This window comes from Lingula anatina, chromosome 6, assembly GCF_051362555.1.
Source record: "Lingula anatina isolate TDL-2025a chromosome 6, LinAna3.0, whole genome shotgun sequence".
Classification (NCBI taxonomy): domain Eukaryota; kingdom Metazoa; phylum Brachiopoda; class Lingulata; order Lingulida; family Lingulidae; genus Lingula; species Lingula anatina.
The window spans coordinates 21324044-21348418 of NC_141772.1; the positions used below are offsets into that span (position 1 = coordinate 21324044).

The 24375-nt window shown below is 39.6% G+C and overlaps 3 protein-coding genes across 3 annotated transcripts; all 3 read right to left on the bottom strand.

Annotated features, from left to right (window-relative positions):
- Nucleotides 1-1789: 1789 nt before the first annotated feature.
- Nucleotides 1790-4295, bottom strand: LOC147761338 (uncharacterized). The gene is made up of 4 exons (XM_087016203.1): nt 4139-4295; nt 3564-3603; nt 3070-3159; nt 1790-2763 (listed from the first exon to the last, which is right to left on the bottom strand). Exons 1-4 carry the CDS (start codon nt 4175-4177, stop codon nt 2522-2524), a joined length of 411 nt encoding a protein of 136 aa, XP_086872329.1. The 5' UTR covers nt 4178-4295; the 3' UTR covers nt 1790-2521.
- A 374-nt stretch (nt 4296-4669) lies between these two features.
- Nucleotides 4670-13212, bottom strand: LOC112042687 (uncharacterized). Its single transcript, XM_087015848.1, has 9 exons — nt 13127-13212; nt 12747-12872; nt 12212-12327; nt 10189-10279; nt 9807-9932; nt 9349-9464; nt 9026-9116; nt 8701-8826; nt 4670-8300 (listed from the first exon to the last, which is right to left on the bottom strand). Exons 1-9 carry the CDS (start codon nt 13197-13199, stop codon nt 5920-5922), a joined length of 3246 nt encoding a protein of 1081 aa, XP_086871974.1. The 5' UTR covers nt 13200-13212; the 3' UTR covers nt 4670-5919.
- Nucleotides 13199-20749, bottom strand: LOC147761339 (uncharacterized). Its single transcript, XM_087016001.1, has 9 exons — nt 19802-20749; nt 19239-19329; nt 18262-18302; nt 17820-17910; nt 14950-17375; nt 14597-14687; nt 14213-14338; nt 13459-13582; nt 13199-13217 (listed from the first exon to the last, which is right to left on the bottom strand). The coding sequence occupies exons 1-9, from the start codon at nt 20747-20749 to the stop codon at nt 13199-13201; spliced, it is 3957 nt and encodes a 1318-aa protein (XP_086872127.1).
- Between the last annotated feature and the right edge of the window lie 3626 nt (nt 20750-24375).

The window sequence follows — 24375 nt, forward strand, 5'->3', positions numbered from 1 at the left end:
TGTCAAAACTTTGGACAAATGCCCGTCTAACCAGCAGAGAAACTCTGTAATATTCAGTGTTTCATGCTTGGGCCAGCATAAGCCCTGAACGTATCAGACAATTATATGAATCCTTGTTTCGTAGACTGGCACCTATTATTAGGTCACGTGGCTATGCCACTAAGTACTAATTTTGGACTTGAAACTGCATATTTTGGTAGAATGTATATTTTGTTCTCATTTTGTGATTTTTTGTGAAATTTGATGTTAATAAAATGATAACAGGAGCATATCATTCCACAGTCATTTATCTCCCCCATAGTATTGGCTCAGTAGGGGTGACACTTCTTTTGTCCAGTGTGTGTATAAACAGAACCAAGATGAATTTAGATATACACATAGTGACCCCATGTAATTATACATTCGAGTTTCAAATAAGCCTCTCTTACAACCCGTCGTGCGTGCTTAGAGATCGTGCGTCCTCGGAGTTCTCGTCAGACGTAGCGTTGTCGCAGGATGAAAATTAAATCGCAGCGGACGAAGTAGTAAGTACTTTATGAGTAGGTGTGTCGTGCTCTAAACGTGGGGCCCGCAAGTGGTCTGTACGCCTTTTTTTGGAAGTAGGAAGAAGTAAGGAGCACGTACGATCTGTACTCGTGTCGCACACAGTGAGTGAGATAATCATACGTGTATTGCAAGTGAAGCGTACGTTTTCAGAAACCGTACTTACGAAGTAAGAGAAACGTAAGAGAAACGTAATAAGCACGGAAGTGGAACGCACGGATAATCAAAATAATATAAAAGGGAGCACCGAGTCTCTTCATCATTCACTGTTTTGGCTTCCAAAAAGGCACTTCCAAGAAAGGTGCGCCATCGACTTCTACAGCTGCTAATGCTAGAGGCCGAAGATCGTGACGCAATGCTGGCAGTGGTTGCTCGGGATCGCCTGCACTTTTATCGTGCTGGGCACGTGCGTCGTCTTAGTGTGACGCACTTCACAGGTATGGTAGTAGTACTCGCCACGCACTTTGGAAGTAAGATAAACGCACGGAGGAAGTGCGCTCACCCCCCTTTTTGTTAACACGTACATTGAAAGCAAGTTAAACTTACGAGTCTCTTGCGTGGTAAGTACGTCTTCGTGGTAAAATACCCCGTAATTTCTGCATGCTTTTCCTGCGTTACACGCACGCCTAGCGCACTTACTCAGTACTTTTGTCTTGCGTGCTACGAGCGTGCTCCAGGCGTTCTAATTATCGCAGACAGGTCGTAGCGAAAAACTGGCCGGTCAGTTTTCGGGCTGCGTGCTTTGCGTCGTGTTTGCGTCCACCAAAAATAGTACGCTCCACGTGCGTGTATCTTACTACTTGTCCAATTTTTTGCACGCAAACCGCTCGTAGAAGCACGCACGACCGGTTGTAAGAGTAGCTATAATGAGAAACGTCAAATGTTGTGTGCAAAGTATAGCTAAAGTTACGAACGTAGCCAGTTCGTAACTTCCTCTCTCTCTTTCTCTCTCTCTGTCTCTCTGTTACACACAAACACAAAAACACGCACGTGCACGCACGCATATATCCTTTATCTAGCCTAGGTCCCAACCGAACGTACGGGCTGCTACGTGTGGTCTACGGCCAAAAAAATGGGCAAAACGTGGGAGTTCGTGCGTGAGGAGCACGTCCATCGCAAACAGAACGTAGAAACTTTTCGACATGATCAACAGCCGCTACGTGCGATCTAGCTACGTCCTAGCAGGACGCAAGGAACCTTAAAACCGTGCGTCCAAAATGTAGTTGGGACCAAGGCTTCTCACACATACAAACACACACATACAGAGAGAGAGAGAGAGAGAGAGAGCGAGAGAGAGCGAGCAAGCTCTAAGTTTCATAACCGGCTGTGTTCTCCCTCCACGTGGTTATGAGCTCTGCCCTATGTTGAATTTGTCTTCAGTTATCAAAAAGGAGTCCATTCCTTGTAGGAAATGATTTCTCAACCCCGTTACTTTTTTGTATTTGTTAGATTCATTTAGAATTTCTTGTGCCGAATTGTAAACGTTTATTTTCTTTTACATATTAAAATGTATGATACATAAGTCTCTTTAGAATACTTTTACTCAGAAATTATTTGGTTTTGTTGTAAATTGATCTTAATTCAAAGTAGCCACTAGTCATATTTTACTGAATGTAAACAATCTTCCTATTATTGTTTTTTTTCTGATATTACCGGGGCTCCTTTCACGGAGTTGCAGTTGCAGCTTACATGACATTTCATATTAAAACATAAACATCATTTTGAATTTAGTTATAAAAAAAGACCTTAAAAGCTTTACAATGTTGTTTTTCTTGACACATTAATAGAAGTAGGCCTATAAAAACTTTATCAAAAGTTAGAGAAAATAATAGACGTCATACTTTCATAATGTTGGCCATCATCTTTTCCACTTAACTTGCGTCCATGCAAAACTCGAGTCCATGTAAATAGGCTAAGACTCCTTTATCAATTTTGCCGCTGCAACTGATTGAAACAAATGTCAAATAGCTTTTATCAATCAACCGCTGAACAAGTGAAACGGGTTGTGAGGTTCTATAACATCGGGGACATCAGGAACGGATCCCACGGAGTCCGCGGCAGATGTCGCGAGATTTCCACGAACGCGAGGTTTACCGGGGTGGTCGTGGACCGAAGGTGCGTTCGGAACAGAGTCTGGTGTTCCTCTGAGGGCATTTACGGTTTCCCTCTCAGGCTGGCCACGTGCAGGTTCGTTCGAGTTTTCTGATTGATCCTCTTCTCCTGAAGTAAAGAAAATACGAGTTCAATATTACTGTAGACCTGGAATGTTTGTTAAGGTTTGTATATGATGACGAGAAATTAATGCCTTATGTGTGTAGATTGGAAATTAAATTACTACGTAGGACTATGTTAGCGACCAAAAATAAATAAATAAATAAATAAATAAATAAATAAATAAAAATTAAAGACACTGAAAGAAAGAGAAAAAAGAAAGAGGACGGACACATGATATTATTTACATTTAATCATCTTCTCGTTAATTCTCGTGGGGTTTCACCGTGCATTATAAACGCATAATGTACCTACCATTAAGCGTCTCATCCACAGTTGAGGGGATTCCACCATTGGTCTTCACATTAAGGGGCGCAGGTGCTGTATTTGTCGATTGCATCCTGACTAAAATGATTATGAATGAGAACATTTACACTGTGACAGGTGCGATAAGAGCAAATCGGTCATTGCGCTTGATTATCAGACAAATTACTTGTCGAAGCAATAAGATAAGATAAGATAATAAGATAAGATAAGATAAGAGTTTATTTAGCCAATTATAAAAATCGGAAATCATTTTCCTTTTGGAGCAATATACAGAGTAAAATAATAAAATAATACAATAAATAAATAAATTAAGAATTTAGTTTTGAGATCAAATTAAAATTAAAATTAATAACACCCACGGAATATTATTTCAGACAGTTAAGGCTGTATTTGCAAAACATTTGATAAGGCTTAATATAAATTCCAAATCGACTTAAATATCATGTAAAATCTACTTTTATTTTTTGTAGTTCTTTACTTACCGTATAATCGCAAAACCGTCTGCCCACTGCCATAGTGGCACTTCGAAGAAAACGAAAAAAGTTAATCAGTTGAAGATAAATTCACTCATTTCAGTGTACAATCAGTTTAACCATAAAAAGGATGGCTGACGGGATTTAAGTACCAAAAAGTCTCAAAATTTCTGGTCCGCAACAATCATAAATGCCCCGAGTTCTAATGCCAAATTGGCCCATTATACATGTACAAACGATTAGAAGGCCACTTTAAATATCTTAGCTTTGCTAGGACCCAGGCACCAGTTTGTTCATATTTTCCTTGTACTTAAACTTTTCCTTGTACTGTCATTCCCCACATTGAATCCTGTACGGACAAATTCTGTATGTTGAAATAAGAAAAATATATAGAATGAAACGCTTTTTTCGTAGAAACCTGTGCGCTTCACAGTAAAGGGGAAAAACTAAAAAGTATGAGTTTCAAGTTGAATTTCGAAATAAAATATGCATCGTTCTTTTTCCCTTGAAACATCTGCAGCTTTCCCATTAATTATATCGAAAAGCGAGACACAGATATAAAACGATGATCACAAATTTCTTACCAGAATTATCAATGTTAGAACCACAAATGAAATCCTCATTGCTTATTCCCGCTGTAGATGACGAAAATCGTTCCGTCATCAGCCACCTCGGTCTTAAACCACATAGTACCAGTTAACATACATCTATTTAATTTCATCTTCGTTTTATGGGCCAAGCGACCTAGAACTGGTACCAGTCATGGGCGTGACCGGTCAACAAAGTCTGCTAAAATTTACCAATAATGTTACAGACTAGCGAAAAATACTAAGAAGCATTGTTTGAATGCGAACTGATAAGTGAGGAGATTTGTGGACTGGATTGTGAGATTGGCCGTTAAATTGCCAACACAAGAGACTCCTAAAAGATCGGCAGGATTGGACAGGCAAAAAGATCATTACACTTTTTCTACCTACACACTAACACGTTCCTTCATACTCTATCTGATGGCGTCGTCCCCACAATCGTTGACGCCAAGGTTTTTCAAAGTTCAACGAAGGGCGTTAGCAAGCGTCCGTGTCACGCACAGATAAACTTACAAGTAAACCACTGCATATTGTTAAAAGGTTTAATCTGCTATTGTTTACATTAGCTACGAACACAATTGCCATTTAGACAGATATTTAAAACTGTCATCTTATTTGACATTGCCATGCACATGGACTATGTAAGTGGGTTGAACCTTTGCAGAAGGAAAGGAAAAGTCTTTTTTCTATTGCCGTTTTGATATCCTAGTGCTTCTTACAACTGTTCATGTGAGTAAATTTAAGTTTAAATACTCCCAGTGGAAGAAATAAAGTACAACGTATAATGCACAACTGCATACTTCACAATACATAAATAATTGTATTAATAATTATATTAATAATTACAAAACTTGATTAAAAGTTTTAATAAATTATTCAGGGAAATAAACTAAAAGGTGGTTCAAATCAAAAACATTCATATACCATGAAACGCTATACTAAATCACTATTCTGACAGAATTATAAATGTCACAATTATATGTATACATCCACAAAATAAGTGCCTTTCAACACAATATACGTACAATAAAGATAATTATAATATTAGATATTAAGGCGGTATTAGTGATAACGAGTGGAAGAAATTTATACAATTATGTCACCTAAAGTTATCTACAGCGAATAAACATAGTGAAATTTCATCGGCGCGCAAAATGCTTGTAATGCTGTCTATGCTGTAGGCAAGATATCATCTCATTTTGTAATAAAGCCTTTAAAGAAAGTATTCGTCTGATTTGTGACGGTTATAAGATATTAAATCGAAGCAATTATTTTTCCATAAACATAGTGGAATCTTATAGGCCAAATGCTTGTTATATCGTTTCTTATACGTCCTTAGAAACCTATCCGCCGGCAGGGGTCCCTGCAGTTGGAAAAAAATTAAATTATATTCCCTAACAAACTACATAGACCCCTGCCGGAGGGTATTAAAAACTCTGAATCCGTCAGTGTGCAATGTGACTGTTTGGTGCACTGTATCAAGATCAAATATAGGTGATGTAAAGACTAATAGTCAAATCAGCATGTAAAAGAAGTTTTTACTCCTTTCGAGAAAGGGTCCTTCTCAAGGGTTTGTATACTATTTCATTCGGCTTTTAATAAATGAAAAAGAGTCAAAATGATCCTAACATACCGCAGTGTTCTTATTACCTAAATTTTACGCCATTATCCTTATCAGAAACATTTTCAATTTTAGGCACTGAAAATTGTCTTAGAAGATCTGTTGTTTTTCGTGATATATGCTCAAGTATAAGTTAGCTTTTCAACCAGCTGACGCCCTATTTTTCCTCTGCTGATCCAGATGGCAAAGCTATGAGAGCGACCCGCTGAGTCCAACCATCTCGCTCATTCCATTCCCTGATAACTCTTTGGGACATAACGTTATATCTCGCCGACGTCTCGACTGGTCTGTACATTGCGCTGGCATCCCGCTGTCTGTATACGACATTGCCGTTCAGTTTGCTGCGTTTGATTCTCGAACCATCCGAGCCATCTTGATAATAACTGTATGAAACGCCACGACGGTCAAGGTCGTCGCGACGGTCAAGGTCGTAACCCTCCCATCCTCCGCCATCTTGATCGCTCCAGCGATACTTTTTAGAAACACTTCTAGTTGCGTCATTGCGGTCATCACGTGTGGTTACAGGGGCAGTGCCCTTGATGTCAATCACATTGTAGTCATATCCGGTGTGGAGCCCATGGGAAGACATTTTGGAACCGACTGCCTCAGAAACGTTGCCGCCACGGCGCTCCTCACATGTAACGTCCGAGCTTACATCATGTTGAGTGGTTTCATCAATAAGTGGCTTTCTAGCACGATCTTCTGTCATGGTGAATGCACTAGCGTTGTGGGCTGAACGGGCACAATAATTGCTGTTCTCGTGAAGACACATTTTGGCGCTAGTGACGTCACATGCATGACCACTGCAACCACGCTGGCAGCAACTAGAGGAGTTGTCAACAATACAACCATCGCTACAAGAGCAGGAAGCGACGCCGTTTCTACATTCTCTCCCATGACAGTCTTTCTTCATTGCTGTGGTGACATGCATGTCATTGCAAACGTGGTTGCTATGGGATACAGGAACGAGGGCACGTGAATGGCTGACGTCGCGGTAATGGGAGTGAGACGTTGCCCTGGAGCTCTCACGTGAACAGCGATGGCGAAGACGGGGGCCGTGCTCACATGCCCCCTTGGCGCAAGCCCCGATTTTGCAATTCGCAACAGCAAAAGCTCCGCCAGCAAGAGCGCCTTTTGTCATTACACCACCGGGCAGTCCTCCAACACCGTAAGATCCGCCATTGTACGCAGGCGCGGTCCAGGACTGGTAGGCTGGGAGGGGTGCGTGGTGATGTCCTGCCATCGCCGCACTTGAACTCCAATCCCCGCTGTAGTCGGTCTCACTGTCCACCCACTTCCGTTTCCGACGACGACGCCTACACAAGAAAAACCAGCAGCCACAGCAGCAGAGTGAAAGCAGGAGAGCAGACAAACCAGTTGCGATGGCAGTGATGGCGACTGTGCCATCGGAGCTTAAACTTCCGTCACTGTTCACTAAGCACATTTGACCACGTGATCCCACCGCTGTTCCGACACCAGGAGGAGTCGGTGTCGTTGCCGTTGCTGTAGTCACCAAGAGAGTTGTTGTGGTTGGTTTTGTTGTGGTTGTTGTAGAGGTCGAGGATGTTTTTGGGGACGTTGTTGTTGTTGTTGTTGTTGTTGTCCGAGGCGTGTTCCTACTGGTAGAGCTTGGGGACGTGCTTTTGATTGTTGTGGTATGTTTGGTCGTGGTTGGATGCTGGGATGTTGAAGGGCCTGACGTTGTTTTAGGAGCAGTTGTAGTCGATGGAACAGGAGCTGGTTGCTCTGTGGTTGTTTGTTGTTTCGGGGTCGTCATTTGTTCAGTGGTAATTTGTTGTTCAGTGGACGTATGTTGTTCTGTAGTCATTGCTTTCTCAGTAGTTGTTGGTTGTCCCATTGTTGTTTGTTGTTCAGTGGTCGTTTGTTGTCTCGTCGTTGTTTGTTGTTCTGTTGTCGTATGTTGTTCAGTGGTCGTTTGCTGTGCCACAGTCGTTCTTTGTTTCGTGGTTGGTTGTTGATAAGTGGTCGTTTGTCTTTCCGTAGTTATTGTTTGTTTGGTTGTTGTTGGCTGTCCCAGTGTTGTTTTTTGATCAGCAGTTGTTTGTAGATCCGTGGTTGTTTGCAGTTCCGTGGTAGTTTGTTGTTTTTTGGACGTTTGCTGCTCATTGGTTGTTGGTTGTTCTGTTGTCGTTGTTTCTTCCGTAGTTGTCTGTTTTATAGTCGTCGCTCTCCGTTCCGTGGTTGTTCTTTGTTCCGCAGTTGTTGGTTGTTCAGTGGTTGTTTGTTGTTCAATGGTCGTTTGTTGTTCCGTGGTCGTTTTTTGCTCAGATGTTGTTCGTAGATCAATTGTTGTTTGTTCTTGTACGGTTGTTTTTTCTTCCGTGGTTGTTGGTTGCTCTGTAGTTATTTCTTGTTCAATGGTTGTAGGTTGTTCGGTCGTCTTTCGTGCTTCTGTGGTCGTCTGTTGTTCCTCGGTTGTTGAGTGTTCTGCGGTTGTAGGGTAATCGGTAGTCGGTATTGCTGTCGTCATAAATACATTATCACAATCTTCATCATGAACTCCATCACCATCATCATCTGATGAAAGAAAATAAATATTAAAGTTTTTTGTTAAATATCTTATAGTCCTTTTCTCCGAAAGTACCGAGAAACTTAAGTGCAATGATGGTGCCGGGGGAACTCCTACCACCACTTTCTCCCCTCAAGAAGAACGGAACGAGACAAGATCAAACCATTTTTCTCATCCCTTTACCTTGCATACACAGCATTATAATAAAACGGTCCCCGTCTTTTGTTTTACATTTACTGATCAAAACGAGATATTATTCAGTCTTGTGCCCCACCCCATACAAAAATCAAGTATCTTCTCGTGTAGAAAAGTAATAATTTATGCGGGTTTAATATAAAGAAAGCACTGAGAATAAATTTGAGGAAATTAGACATGAAGGTATCTGATTATTATAAGCTTGGAACTAACCAATGCCGTTGCCACATATTTCCTCGTCGTGTTGTCCATCACAATCATTGTCTATGTCATCGTCAACCACCATGGTGGACGGCAGGCATGCACAGTCTTCTTCTATCAGTCCGTCGTAGTCATCGTCTGCAAATAAGGTTTGAAGCAATTTAAATGATTTTCATATCAGTAGTACATAAGCTGTCCTACAAGTTGATGCAACAAAATACTTTCCCTTCTCAGTTCTTTCTTTCTTTCATTTTACATAAAAATAGATATCATTCTTTTAGGATGTTTTGAATCTTTTCTTGCAATCCGCAAATAGATATTCCAATAAAAGCCTTACCAATATTATTGCTGCACATTTCCTCGTCTATTTGGCCATCACAGTCGTTATCAACACCGTCCCCGGGTACCATGAGAGTTCGCGTACAGACCTGGTAGGGGAGATGATAATATTAAACATAAGAAGGGGTAGAAAATATATTTGTTCGAAAAATTCGTTAATAAGACAAACAAAGCCTGTGAGGTCATAAACTGTGTGAAAAGCATTCCTTAACGCATCAAAAAAAATTATTATCGGTACCGACTATATTTAAATGGAACTGGGAAACAATAAAATTGATTTTAATGAACATTTATGCCCACTTCATGCAGTCAAGAACATACCGCTTCTGTTGTTGGGGGTTCTCTAGTGGTCAACTCCGCTGTTGTAGCTTCTGCTGTGGTCGGAGGAATGAAAACACTTGAACAGTCCTCGTTTTCAGTACCATCGCCATCATCATCTGTAATAAATGAAAATAAATAAAAAGTGGCAAAGACAGCCAGACAAATAAACAGAGAGACAGACGAGTACTGATAGACAGACAGAAAATAACGTAAATGAATGACTGAATAGAGTTCTTTAAAAGGAAAATGATTGAAAGGGAGATAACGACATAATTGATATCGAACGCCGCCTAGTGTAATAGACGTTTCTCGAAGTTTTTATATTTGCCAGTGAAGTTCTCGTATAATTCGGTAGGTGTACTCATAACCGTTATATAATTAGCAACAATGTATTGGTATCATATAAAAAGCACATGATTCATTAAGCCTGTGGTGCGACATACTTGCAATGAACTCACCAATGCCGTTGCCACATATTTCCTCGTCGTGACGTCCATCGCAGTCATTGTCTACGTCATCATCAACCGCCATGGTGGTCGGCACGCATGCGCAGTCTTCCTCAATCAGACCATCGTAATCATCGTCTACAAAATGACTTTAATGTGCATCTAAACCCTACATGAAGGTGCGTGATAACGGTAGTTTATAATCATAATAGTTTTTGTTTGTCTGTAATTAGGCAATAACTACAACCCAAGTATACTTCTGATTGGACTTATAATTAGTAACTACTGCTACAGCACATTTCATTCATTTCTTATATTGTTGTTAAATCATTTTCATTGTTTTTATTTGAATTAAGGGTCCAGGATACAAACTCTTTATTTACAAAAGCTTTACCAATATTATTGCTGCACATTTCCTCGTCTATCTGTCCATCACAGTCGTTGTCAACGCCGTCTCCGGGCACCATCAATGTTCTCGTACACACCTGGCGGGGAAATAGCAAAGTTAATATGGAACTTTATATAGAGGGAAGAGAAACTCTTGGTTAAAAATCAAGTTAAAAAGACAAAATAAGAGATCTTTGAAGTTAATTACAGACTTGACATTTAATATGGAATATTTTTTTCCAAATCATTTTTCATCAGTTTTTTTCTATTTTGCTGACTGATAAATGAAAATAAGGATTAAAATCGTGTTTTAATAACTTTTAATTATCTCTTTGATGTCATTGTGACATCAGTTCATTAATGGAATTCGCCAGAGAAGCAAACAAAAACACATTGCCTATTCTATGTCATACGACAACAATTAAAAGAGATATTTTGGATCACCATATTTTCCAAATTATTTTCTGTAAAAGAGATACACGCCTCACAAAGAACCCCCATGTCAGTGTCTAGTCACAGTAACGGTCGCTGTTACGCTTGACCTCTTCTGTTTGCTACCAGCGCTCTCAAGTGGCAAGGCATTCCTTGGGTTAGGTTTTTAGAGTTCAATCTGGGATAACATTCCATGCATCGGTCAAAATCTGTCCAATTTGGTCCAGTTTTGTTGTAGGACATGTAGGCCATTGATTCGGCGAGTAATGGCCTACCCACATATGGTCTATGTGGTTCAAATATGGCGATTTTGATTACCAAGGTAGCTGCTCATTCCCTTGGTTTTGTAAGTAATCTGCTATTAAAAGTGCTATGTGTGTACGGGGAATTCCACCGTGCAACCTAAATTTTTTCCTAAGGTGCCGCCTATCAAATGATAGTCAAGTGGTTCTCAGATTATTCCTTTATTTGATCTGGTTCAGGTTTTCGTGGATGACCATCATTGGTGTTTTGGCACCAATGTGGTATCCATTCCAATTACTGACGCTGTTAATGACCTTTGTCACTTTAGACGCGACACACGCTTAGTCGTTGGCCTCTTCTGGATGTCTGTAAACTCTGTTTTGACTGGTTGAGCGGTACTGGTGAAATCTGACCTCAATAAAGAAAGTCACGAAGTTTCAGTGATCAACTCAGAAACGATCAGGGTCCCCAATTCATTAGAGAAACATACAACGATGTTTTGCTGCTTACAGTGGGTTCCCCTGAGGTCGTCTGGTATTCTACCCAGCTAAAACCAGATTGGTGTTCGCTAAGGGCCTTGAAAAATGCGTTTTGGTCGCAATTTACCCCTCAATCTGAACGGACTGGGTGGTTTTTGTTTAGTTGCAATAGCATATCCCGACAGACAGTGGGTCCTGTACCCTGGTGGTAAGATTTCAGTACGTTGGTTGTGGCCTCTGTGTAGGTACATCAGTCTGGGCATTACTCTATAAAACTGTGCGGACCGTTTCGTTTGGCGCAATTATCTGTCTGGCAATGTCTGTCTTTTTCGCGCCATTCTGCCACAGATAAACAAATATGCAGAGCACTGCATAGCTCATTTTACACCTTGCAAAACCGACCACCTGCATGCAAAATTTCAAATTCTACTATGCAGTAGTTGCCGACCTATGGATACTTTTTTGACAGAACCATGCTTTGCCAAAGCCAAGATTTGACCTGCCGAAAGGAGCACTACCCAATTAAATCCCTGCATATTACATAATGCAGCAGCGCAACTAACCTGGTATTCAGTTAATTGGAAGCGACACACCTGACTACACACTTCTCCATTCACATATCTTATATGAGATCGGAGTTTTTTGAAAAAAGAATGCATTTTTACCTAGGCATACCTTCGAAACTGAAATATTCCATATTAAATGTCAAGTCTGTATATATGCGATAGGAATTATTTTACCCGCAAAAAAAAAAAAAAAAAAAAAAAAAAAGAATTATAATGACCAATATTAGAAGGTATAAAATCAGAGCGGGGCAATAACAAAATTGACTTAAAAAACATTTCTGTCCTATTCAGGCTGGCAGAACATCATTACCGCTTCTGTTGTTGGAGGTTCTCTTGTGGTCAACTCCGCTGTGGTAGCTTCTTCTGTGGTCGGAGGAATGTAAATACTTGAACAGTCCTCGTCTTGAGTACCATCGCCATCATCATCTGTAAGAAATAAAATGAAGATAGATAAACAGCCACGCAGTCAGACAGACAAACAGACAGAGAGACGTGTTCTGACGGAGAGATAAGCAGTCACACATACAGACAAACAGACAGACAGACAGACAGAGACTTGTACTGACAGAGAGATTGAAAACGACGTAAATGAATTACAAAATAAGTTATTTTAAAGGAAAGTGAAAGAAAAGAGAGATAAAGATATAACTGATTCAACGACGCCTCAAGTAACAGACGTTTCTCGAAGTTTTTTTTTATTTGCCCACGATGCTCTAGTATAATTTGGTAGAAGTAGGCCTACATGTACTCATAACCGGTACATAATTTGCAACAAGGTACTAGTATCATGAAAAGCACACAATTCAGTGAGCCTGTGGTAGACTCACTTGATGTGATGAACTCACCAATGCCGTTGCCACATATTTCCTCGTCGTGACGTCCATCACAGTCATTGTCTACGTCATCATCAACTGCCATGGTGGTCGGCACGCATGCGCAGTCTTCCTCAATCAGACCATCGTAATCATCGTCTGCAAAATGACTTAAATGTACATCTAAACTCTACATCAACGTACGGGATAACACTGATTTAATCAAAATAATTTTATTAAAGTGTGTCTGTAATAAGGCAACCAGTATAATTCAACTTTACATTTGATTGGTCTTTCTAACGACTGCTGGAGCACAATGAATTTTATTTTGTTATACTTTTTTAACCCATTTTCTTCTTTTTCATATTAAGTGAACTATTGATGAAGACTTCAAGTATTTTAAAAAGCTTTACCAATATTATTACTGCACATTTCCTCGTCTATCTGTCCATCACAGTCGTTGTCAATGCCGTCTCCGGGTACCATCAGTGTTCTCGTACACACCTGGCGGGGAAAAAGCAAGGTTAAAATACAACTGTATGTAGAGGGAAAAAATATCTTGGTGAAAAAATTAAGAAAAAAAAAAACAAAAGAATAGATCTTTGAAGTTAATAATATTTGCCATGAGCACTATTTTACCCGGTAAAATGTTATGTTGGTCAATAGTAAAGGTACAAAAAGAGAACGGGGCAGTACCAAAGATGACATTAAATAATCATTTCTGTCCAATTTGTGCTGGCAAAACATCATTACCGCTTCTGTTGTTGGGGGTTCTCTGGTAGTCAACTCCACGGTTGCAACTTCGTCTGTGGTCGGAGGAATGAAAATACTTGAACAGTCCTCGTCTTGAGTACCATCGCCATCATCATCTGTAATTAACAAACATTTTAATGGATAAACAGACGGACAGACAGGCAAACAGACAGACAGATAGATTCAATTCAATTTATTAAACCTTTAAGCCCTACGGCTCATCAGAATATAAAACAGTGACAATATATAAAGTTATATCTAATCAACTACCATGACTACAACAACTACTACTGATACAAACAACAACAACAATAATAATAATAATAATAATAATAATAATAATAATAATAATAATAATTCATCAAATTGACATTAATCTTGGTTCCGATGCACATTTCAGGTAGATAGATAGATAGATAGATAGATAGATAGATAGAAAGATACATGTAGACAGATATATGCATGTAGGTAGTTAGATACACTGTACAAAGATAAAAAAACAACTCTAATAAATAACTTAACACAGTAGATAAAAGACATAAAAAAGAAAGTGAAAATTTGAACGAAATCGAAAAGAGCTTTCCGTATTAGACGTTTCTCAATGTTTGCATATTTGCTAAGGGGGGTTTTATTTGGCCTATTTTCTCACTCACGATATATGAAACACAAAAAAAGTATAGGTACAAGATAAAAAGCACAGGACATAAGTCAGTAACAAAGACACTGGTTTCTCGTGATTTACCCACCAAGGCCGTTGCCACATATTTCCTCGTCGTTACGTCCATCGCAGTCATTGTCTTCGTCATCATCAACTGCCATAGTGGTCGGCACGCATGCGCAGTCTTCCTCTATCAGACCATCGTAATCGTCGTCTGCAAAATAAATTGAACCTACACCTTAACCGTAAATGGACGTACGTAATGCCACTACTGTGATTATAATACTTGGATTATAACTGTTGTGAGAAATGCACAACACGTATTGTTTCACTCTTTTACTTGAAACATTTTCAGTTTTTGTTTTGAAAAAAGGATCCGCATTTAAGACTACAAGTAGGCCCTATCTGAATTAAAGTGCTACAGCTACCCATCACCAAAAAATAAAATATTTTAAAATTTATGATAAAATACCTATATTGTTGCTACACAATTCCTCGTCTACCTGTCCGTCACAGTCATTGTCGATTCTGTCTCCCGGTACCATTATTGTTCTTGAGCAAGTCTGAAAATGCAAGCAAAATCAATACTAGTAATTGTATGATGGGATTTTTCGTGAATATCTTTTTATTTACATAGTAAAACATACAATGGTTTACTAGGCTAAAGGCAAAGTGCAGAGGTACCATTACGGAAAGTGTTTGCCACAACATTTTACATAAAAAATGGAAAGACGTAAAAGGTACGAAGGGTAAAGATAAAGGGTAATAGACATAAAATTGCAAAGAGTCACTAAGATATTTTTCAAATTAAAAAAAAATCATCACCTCATCAGAGCTTTCTGTGGTCGAAATATCACCACGGATTAAGGTTGTATCCGCCATAGTGGAATATTCCGTGGTTGCAGATGAAGCACTTTGATTGTCCGACTGTGTAGTGAAAGAATCGTCCTGAGACCCAGAATGTGTTGTAGACTGGAAAATGTGGTTTGATGTCTCCGTTGACAAAGCAGTATCGAAATATTGCGATTGTGTTCCAGAAGTGAAGTCTGCTGTGGTAGTAACAACTGTTTCAGAACAATCTTCATCTATACGACCGTCTTCATCATCATTAATTTGATTGCCGCAAGTTTCTTCATCTGTCCGTCCGTCACAGTCGTTGTCCACACCATCTCCTGGGGTCATTGTGATGTTAGGGCAAGAACAATCTTCATCGATACGACCATCTCCATCATCATCAATTTCATTGCCGTAGATCTCTTCATCTGTCTGTCCGTCACAATCGTTGTCCACACCGTCCCCGGGCGCCATTGTGATGTTAGGGCAAGAACAATCTTCATCTATGCGACCATCTCCATCATCATCAATTTGATTGCCATAGATCTCTTCATCTGTCTGTCCGTCACAATCGTTGTCCACGCCGTCCCCTGGCGCCATTGTGATGTTAGGACAAGAACAATCTTCATCGATACGACCGTCTCCATCATCATCAATTAGATTGCCGTAGATCTCTTCATCTGTCCGTCCGTCACAGTCGTTGTCCACACCATCTCCTGGAGTCATTGTGATGTTAGGACAAGAACAATCTTCATCTATACGACCATCTCCATCATCATCAATTTGATTGCCGTAGATCTCTTCATCTGTCTGTCCGTCACAGTCGTTGTCCACACCATCTCCTGGGGTCATTGTGATGTTAGGACAAGAACAATCTTCATCTATACGACCGTCTCCATCATCATCAATTTGATTGCCGTAGATCTCTTCATCTGTCCGTCCGTCACAGTCGTTGTCCACACCATCTCCTGGAGTCATTGTGATGTTAGGACAAGAACAATCTTCATCTATACGACCGTCTCCATCATCATCAATTTGATTGCCGTAGATCTCTTCATCTGTCTGTCCGTCACAGTCGTTGTCCACGCCGTCCCCAGGCACCATTGTGATGTTAGGACAAGAACAATCTTCATCTATACGACCGTCTCCATCATCATCAATTTGATTGCCGTAGATCTCTTCATCTGTCCGTCCGTCACAGTCGTTGTCCACACCATCTCCTGGGGTCATTGTGATGTTAGGACAAGAACAATCTTCATCTATACGACCATCTCCATCATCATCAATTTGATTGCCGTAGATCTCTTCATCTGTCTGTCCGTCACAGTCGTTGTCCACACCATCTCCTGGAGTCATTGTGATATTAGGACAAGAACAATCTTCATCTATACGACCGTCTCCATCATCATCAATTTGATTGCCGTAGATCTCTTCATCTGTCCGTCCGTCACAGTCGTTGTCCACACCATCTCCTGGAGTCATTGTGATGTTAGGGCAAAAGCAATCTTCGTCTATACGACCGTCTCCATCATCATCAATTTGATTGCCTAGGATCTCTTCATCTGTCTGTCCGTCACAATCGTTGTCCACACCGTCCCCGGGCGCCATTGTGATGTTAGGGCAAGAACAATCTTCATCTATGCGACCATCTCCATCATCATCAATTTGATTGCCATAGATCTCTTCATCTGTCTGTCCGTCACAATCGTTGTCCACGCCGTCCCCTGGCGCCATTGTGATGTTAGGACAAGAACAATCTTCATCGATACGACCGTCTCCATCATCATCAATTAGATTGCCGTAGATCTCTTCATCTGTCCGTCCGTCACAGTCGTTGTCCACACCATCTCCTGGAGTCATTGTGATGTTAGGACAAGAACAATCTTCATCGATACGACCGTCTCCATCATCATCAATTTGATTGCCTAGGATTTCTTCATCTGTCCGTCCGTCACAGTCGTTGTCCACACCATCTCCTGGCGCCATTGTGATGTTAGGACAAGAACAATCTTCATCTATACGACCATCTCCATCATCATCAATTTGATTGCCGTAGATCTCTTCATCTGTCCGTCCGTCACAGTCGTTGTCCACACCATCTCCTGGCGCCATTGTGATGTTAGGACAAGAGCAATCTTCATCTATACGACCGTCTCCATCATCATCAATTTGATTGCCTAGGATTTCTTCATCTGTTCGTCCGTCACAGTCGTTGTCCACGCCATCTCCTGGAGTCATTGTGATGTTAGGACAAGAGCAATCTTCATCTATACGACCATCTCCATCATCATCAATTTGATTGCCTAGGATTTCTTCATCTGTTCGTCCGTCGCAGTCGTTGTCCACGCCATCTCCTGGAGTCATGGGGATATTTGGGCATGCGCAGTCTTCATCTATATATCCATCCCCGTCATCGTCTGAAGAAGATGCAAATTTATTTTTCATAAATTATATTGTGAAAAAAAGGGAAAAATATTTATATACAGTGACACATCAAGGACTTTGTGATGACGCGTGGATGAGATTAATGTTGATAGAATAGTTGATGTACAACAACAATTTTACTGCAACATGAAGAACATGAGGAAAATTGTGTTTCATTTCATTATTTATATTTTTTCCGAGAGTGGGTGGCATGTTAAAGGAGGTGCCGCGTGAACCGCTGCTGATAAAATTGACTTCGTATGTCCAGTATTTGAGCATAATAAATTGCAATAAAATGGTCTACCACGTTACCCTTCTTCATACCACAATTAACTCCATCGATTCTCTAAAATGATACCAAAATGACCTGTTAAAAGTTCTATAAGAAAATACTGCACACTCTCAAATTGCCAAACGAATAAACCAAGTGGACTTACCGACGCCATTACCGAATATTTCCTCGTCTAGCCGCCCATCACAGTCGTTGTCAATGCCATCCCCGGGCACCCTTGTGATATTGGGGCACACCTGAAATGTATTATCAATCAATCAATAAATCAAACAAACAAACAAACAAACAATTAAAGCATTATTTGATTAAAAAAAAAAACACTTATAGTTTATTGGAACCTGAACCTGGGCTCAAGGTTAAGGATGAGGGATTTATCAAGTGAAAAAATGGTTGTAGTACAATACAATGCAGTGCATACGCGTGTAACGTACTAGTAATTATTGGGACTGGTGAATTTTGTCCGTTATATATAACATGCGAAGTCAGTTATACGAGTATACAGTTCTGTGGCCAGATTCAGTACGTTATATGCGCGCGTCTGGCCCCGCTCCATTGAATGCAAGGTCTAGAACTAGTGTAAAACTTACAGTAGCACAATCTTCATCTTGCACACCGTCCCCGTCGTCATCTGTGAAGAGAGTTAAACTGTATTAGGACATTTAAGGACACAGTCTGTGAGTATCTTTTGCTAAGACAAGACAGCAAAGCCACCAAAGAACCAGGCCCCCGTTTCACAAAAAAACTTAAGTCGGTTTCTCTGACTAAGAGCTTGGTTACCAACGTAATTAAGTCGTTACGTCACTAAGTCCCGTTTCACAAAGAATCTAAAAGGTCGCTTACGTCGTTTTTTTCTTAGCTGCTAGTCGACGATGTCTAGCCTCCTCGGGAGGAGACTTAAGGTGGCAAGCTCAACTAAAACTCGGTAAATGAGAGCATAAACAACAAAAATTTGGAAAGAACATACCTCCTTCAAGATATTGTGTTATAATATCCTGAATAGCACTGACATTTATGGAATATTGAAATAAAAAATAAAATGCCACTTTACCCAGCCGATTCGCGTGTTTGTTTATTTTTTTTGACCGCTAGACGTCCGTCAGCAGTGTTCCACGACAATCTAATGTTTAACTGTTACTTTGAAGTTGTATTGAAGTTAAACTAATCAATAAAGTTCAAAAACAAACTTTGTTTGTGTTTTGGCTGACTTTTATTGTTGATAAACGATCGTTCTCGGCCGAAAGAGGCCATGAAACGTCATGTCTTGTGAAATTTTTGCAATTTTACACCTCCTTTTCTTGAAGAGTTTCTCGTGCGCGTCGACTACGGTAAGCACGCAAAGCTAAGATGTTAGATTCTTTGTGAAACACTCCTAGTCGACTTCAGCGTAGTCGACCTAGCTAGGTCACCCAGCCCGAGCTAGTCGACTACGGATTTAAGATTCTTTGTGAAACAGGGGTCACGTCTCAAGTGCAAACTTATATCTGAGGACGTTTAATGGTCTGATAATTTGCTCGTTTGTTTTCTCTCTGCGGATTTCACGCAAGTTCCACAAGCAAAGACTCACCTATTCTGTTGTTGCATATTTCCTCGTCCAATCGTCCGTCACAGTCGTTGTCAAATTTGTCACCCACCACCATCGGTATTGGACTACATGCCTGAAATTTTTAATTTTTGTTCATTTTTTAAATTTTCTTCGTTAAGCTATCGCCATCAAAATAATCGTGACCGCAATTTTCAAATTGTACGTACCAAACTTAACATAATATCATGTGGTGGCAGAAAAAATATTCGGACACCATTAGTCCATCTGAAATATGAAAAATTGCGATTTCCAATATAAAACTATTTACAGGGGGATGTAAACTTGTAGGGTTAAAATACGCTTTCCCGTACATTAAATGCAACTCTTTAACTTATTCAGATGAATTGAGTTCATGAAAACGAAAGCAGGACCACACCCTATAATAGACAGCGTATTTGTATTAGCGTCTTATTGCCTTGACCTTACTTTAATAACGACCTTACTTCAATAACTAACTTTCAATTGAACTTTTTCAATTACCAATGATTTTATTGTCCTAACGTGTCTGACTAATCTTTTTCAGCCTTTAAATTCAAGTTACCCACCTTGTTGATGGGAGCCAGTCTCATGCCTCCAGGAAAGCCATAGGACTCCCACACCGCGCTACCAAACATGAAAACCCCGAACGTACTGATGCTGGACACGTGACTTAACACGTGGGTCCCCTCATCGACCTGGAATCGGCTCCCGCGGTATTCCGTACCCGGGATGTCATACCAAGTGATGTTATAATCATCAGTATGATCCAAGTTGAACTGCAGTCCATCCGATTCATTGGCCCTGACAATGACCATGAGGTAATTTTCATAGGAACCCAGGCTATATTTGGGCGTGGTGAAAGCGTAGTCGGCTTCGTACTGTTCTATGGGTGGTATGAGAATCATGGCAGGATCGGATGGCTCCTTGAAACCGAGTTGACTCTGAACGATCTGGACCACCATGATGGGTTTGTCGGCCGTTATGAGTGTGTACACATTACTGAACCTGGCACCGATTATCTTTTCCACGAAGTCTCCGGCTCGACTTAAATTGAGCTGAGCGTCTGGCTCCTGCGGTATCCCAGTGATGGAGATAGTCGTATTGTCTTCACTGGCAACGAATCGAAACACGTCTCCGGGTTTAAAATGATCCCTTCCTGGAATGGGCACGGTTGCAAAGGTCTTCCCCCATGTGTTCACGGGGGTCATTTGCTCCACGAGATGATCCTGTGTGTTCCCACTGCCCACATTCGTCTTCTTGTTGCCGCTGAAAACCGCCACCGGTTTGTCGGAGACGACATGAGAGCCTGTGAGATCGTTCGCGTTGGCTGCCTGTATTTGCATCGTTCCGTATCGATTAAGTGTGACAGTTACATCGTCACCGTTGTAGAACATCTGTCCGTTATAGGCGACCTCCGTCATCTGTCCATCTGGATACTGCTGCCGTCCTAATGTTATAGTTATATTGGTGTCATCTTCTATCGCTACTATGCCTGTAAGACAAGTATAAGACATTCTAAGAAAAATATTGATTATCGCATGTTGTGAGTTCTTTTTTTATTTCACACCATGAACCGTATATACAAAATCTCACACTCAAAGCAATTTTATATTTCTTATCACGTGACATACTACATCTGGAAATATAAACGGACTCAATGAATATTCATAACTGAAAGCAATGCACATTCATTTGACACAGCATAAGGTAAGGGACCATTCCCAAGCCCTATCGTACTAACTTTGGATCGATCTATCTCCAAGGAGATTCTCGCTAAATTGCAATTAACTTAAGCGGCTTATATGTCTGTCACGCCTACTGAAGCTGCTAGGGGATAATTAATTATCGTTCGTTTTAACAAATGCAGTGTAAACATTAGAACAGGTTTTAATGCCTAAAAGTATATGTTTTGAAATATTAAAACAGAATAGTAAAACTGTAGATAGTTTTTCAATGCCTAAAGTATATGAAATATTTAAAACAGAATAGTGAAGGTATATGTTTTTAAGTATTTAAATTGGAATTGTAAAAATTACTGTTCCATGATTTACACATTGTGAAAAGAATTTAAAAAGGGGAGACGGCTATTCTTATTAAGATGAGAGAGAGTCAACCCTCATTTTCCTTGGCAATGTCTAACGGCGGAGGCAGAGAACATAGTTAACTCTTACCAAACTGGCAGTGCCTGTAGGCGGGCGCATAGGACACCGTATTATACTCGGTCCCCAGGACATCGGTGGGCAATCCCAAGAACCCGTCATTGGAGTAGACCTGTTTGTTGATGGAGTAGACCACGATCTCGGAGCTGGACGTTATCAGGACTGCCTTGTTGGACACTTCCGTCCCGGTGTGGCGGAGGGCGTGGGGGAGGTATAATTGGCGCACTTGTCCACGTGTGACGTTACTTTGGATGTTGACAGCCTGGGGGTCGTCCCAGCCCGGGGTGGAGACATTGAACTGATTGTGTGGAAAAAGATAAATAAATAAATAAATAAATAAATAAATACATAATGAGTGATGGGTGTGAGAGACAGTGGTGTACAGACAACGAGATGAAAAGAAATATACAAATAAAAGGAAAATCACAACGAAATCAATAACGTATAAAAATTTTTCAAAAAAATTGGGATCATAAATAACATACCGGTATCTCAGGAAATCTCTTTTTTAAAGTCACGTGTGCAAATAAATTTGTTCTAGAGACGCAACCACGTTCTACATCTTAATATTTAACGGCTCACATAAGCAAAGAAAATAAAAGTTTATTTTTCAATGAACTGTGTCAAAACTATATTGTCTACTTAGTTCATCTCAATTCACCAGATAACTTTTAACCGATTAAAATGCACTTTTCTTAAACATAAAGAAATCTACATACATAGACGATATCCGACACTGCAGTGGTGACGTAGACTTCAATTTCAAAGTCTTCGAAATTGGAAGGATTGAGGTTAAAATTCTCATTAAACATCAGCATAAACTCCGTGCCTCTGTTGTCTGGGCCAGCTAAAAGAAATATTTAAAAAAAGAAATAAATAAAACAAAACATTGGAGGTTTACGTACTTATTCAATACATTATCCTGTGTTTGGTAATCTTAGCGGTGCTATCTTTCAACCGTGTAATACCGTGAAATTCACTTCTTGTTGATATGACATTTAATTTGAAAAATAATAAGCATTTCTATTAAAACTACACATTTTTAATTTGAAGAGCATAACAAATAAACAGAATGAAATTAAAGAAAATAGAATAGACAGAGAAAATGTGAAGGATTAAATAAAACGAGTCGCTAATAATTTAGCAAATAGACAGTCTCGTTTGAAACTGATAATGACTAAGGAAAAGCCTGGCAAAAATGAGTTCATCCAAAAGTTTTTCATAATAAATCTACGTACCATGAATTTCTGTATCCGTCCCTGTAATTGTACAAACATGAGATTATATAATAGAATTATGTAATTAAAGTAACACGGTGCACTCTGGGTCATCCTGACCAGATATCATGCATGAACTAGTAAAAATATTTTCCTAAATTTGAACAGATGGAAAGAGAATTCTGTACACTTTTTATGTGCTTGGTTGAGCGTGAAACCTAGCACTCCTTAAATCTTTAATTAAAAAGTTTAAATCGCAAACGCTGTCGATGCGAGGACTATTCTATGACAAGAGTAAAATACATTTTATATCGAGGGAGACAATACGAGGATTTTTAGTATCTTAAATCGCTCAATTGCTAATTGTATTGATTTGACGATAACATTCTACACGAAGAATTGATAATGCAGTATCACAAATTGGAAATGAAAAGAAAAGCAATACAAGTACGTCCCGGAAATTGGCAAAAGCTAATCTTTTGTAGATTTTCTGAAGCAATACTCTTCAGTTGGCGAAAATCTAATATGTTGCTTGACAATAACTAGAATTTGCTGAAGACGCTCAGAACTTTTTTCCGCACACAAACAAGATTGAAAAATTGTCCATCATTTTGACAAAATCCCAACTGCATTCTTCCGTATGCATGTTAAGTGCTCGCGAAATATTATCATATTCTGAAAACTGAGTCCTACTATTATTTGGACCCTGTTCTTTTTTCTTTTGCTGTAAACTATAAAGCAAAGTTCAGAATAGCACAAACCAAAATATCATTTAAAAGTATAATTTTATTTGTATTCGTGAATGGGTAATAACTATAAGCTATCACTCTACAAATCCTTAATTATTAGAAAAAGAAAAAAACATAACAATATCATATATAAAAAGACGTCGTGAGAAATTTGTGTTTAAACGTGTTTAAATGTTTGAAAAACCTTTATTAAAAGGCAAACGAAAATCGGTCATAGCAAAGAGAAAAATCCTTGAAAAAAAAATAGAGAGAATTCAGTTTAATAAAAAAACGAAAAAATTAAACAGGCATAAAAGTATCAACCAACCTGCACAGTGGTTTTTCCTGTTTGCGCAGACCACAAGAAAAAATAATACTGCTTTTATCCACTTCATCTTCTTCGTCTACACTTCTTCACTCCCATTCCCGAAGATTTTCGAATTAAGGGACTGCAAATCGTCTTAAACCATCACGGTTTAAATGCAAGGAGGAAAGACGTCAACGGAGTAGAAAATTAAAAATAAAATTTGATTGATTGTTATTCCTTTTATCCCCAAAACACGATCTGAGCTCATCACGAATTCAGCGTGGGTTACCTAACATTTTATGTCAATACGATTTACACTGAGTTTGGCCTATCGTTTAAGAATTAATGTCCCGAAAAAAAGATAGAAAGATGCGACGCGATTGACTTTCATGGAGAAGGTCGAACCAGGAACGGATCAAACGTAATTTCAGTATTAATACACCAACCAATTCTGTACATCACGTAACTCCTTCAACACGATTGAATAAATTGACGACCACATTACCAATAGAAAGCCTTAGGTGATATAACCGCTTGAAATTAGATGTTACTTTGGATGGTAACAAACTCAGAAGCGTATGCGTGAATAGCGCTCCTGATCCATGACGTGAATGTCATGCATTTTGCTTTCATTGTGCTAAAGACTATTCAGGCTGCCTACTGACGACTGGCCTTTGTAGATGTTGTGATGTATAGAAAAAGCGGTTGGACTTAAAAGAAGAAATATGA

Excerpts from the sequence above, each read along its gene's own strand:
- LOC147761338 (XM_087016203.1), bottom strand. The coding sequence starts at position 4,177 with ATGAGGATTTCATTTGTGGTTCTAACATTGATAATTCTG. Across the intron at positions 3,604-4,138 it reads TTCTAACATTGATAATTCTG|TGCCACTATGGCAGTGGGCA; the intron begins GTAAGAAATTTG and ends TTTTCTTCGAAG. Across the intron at positions 3,160-3,563 it reads GACGGTTTTGCGATTATACG|TCAGGATGCAATCGACAAAT; the intron begins GTAAGTAAAGAA and ends TAATCATTTTAG.
- LOC112042687 (XM_087015848.1), bottom strand. The coding sequence starts at position 13,199 with ATGGTACCCGGAGACGGCATTGACAACGACTGTGATGGACAGATAGAC. Across the intron at positions 12,328-12,746 it reads AATATGTGGCAACGGCATTG|ATGATGATGGCGATGGTACT; the intron begins GTGAGTTCATCA and ends TATTTCTTACAG. Across the intron at positions 9,465-9,806 it reads AATATGTGGCAACGGCATTG|ATGATGATGGCGATGGTACT; the intron begins GTGAGTTCATTG and ends CATTTATTACAG.
- LOC147761339 (XM_087016001.1), bottom strand. The coding sequence starts at position 20,749 with ATGTCTTATACTTGTCTTACAGGCATAGTAGCGATAGAAGATGACACC. Across the intron at positions 17,376-17,819 it reads AATATTCGGTAATGGCGTCG|ACGATGACGGGGATGGATAT; the intron begins GTAAGTCCACTT and ends CATCTTCTTCAG. Across the intron at positions 14,339-14,596 it reads ATTGTGTAGCAACAATATAG|ACGACGATTACGATGGTCTG; the intron begins GTATTTTATCAT and ends TTTATTTTGCAG.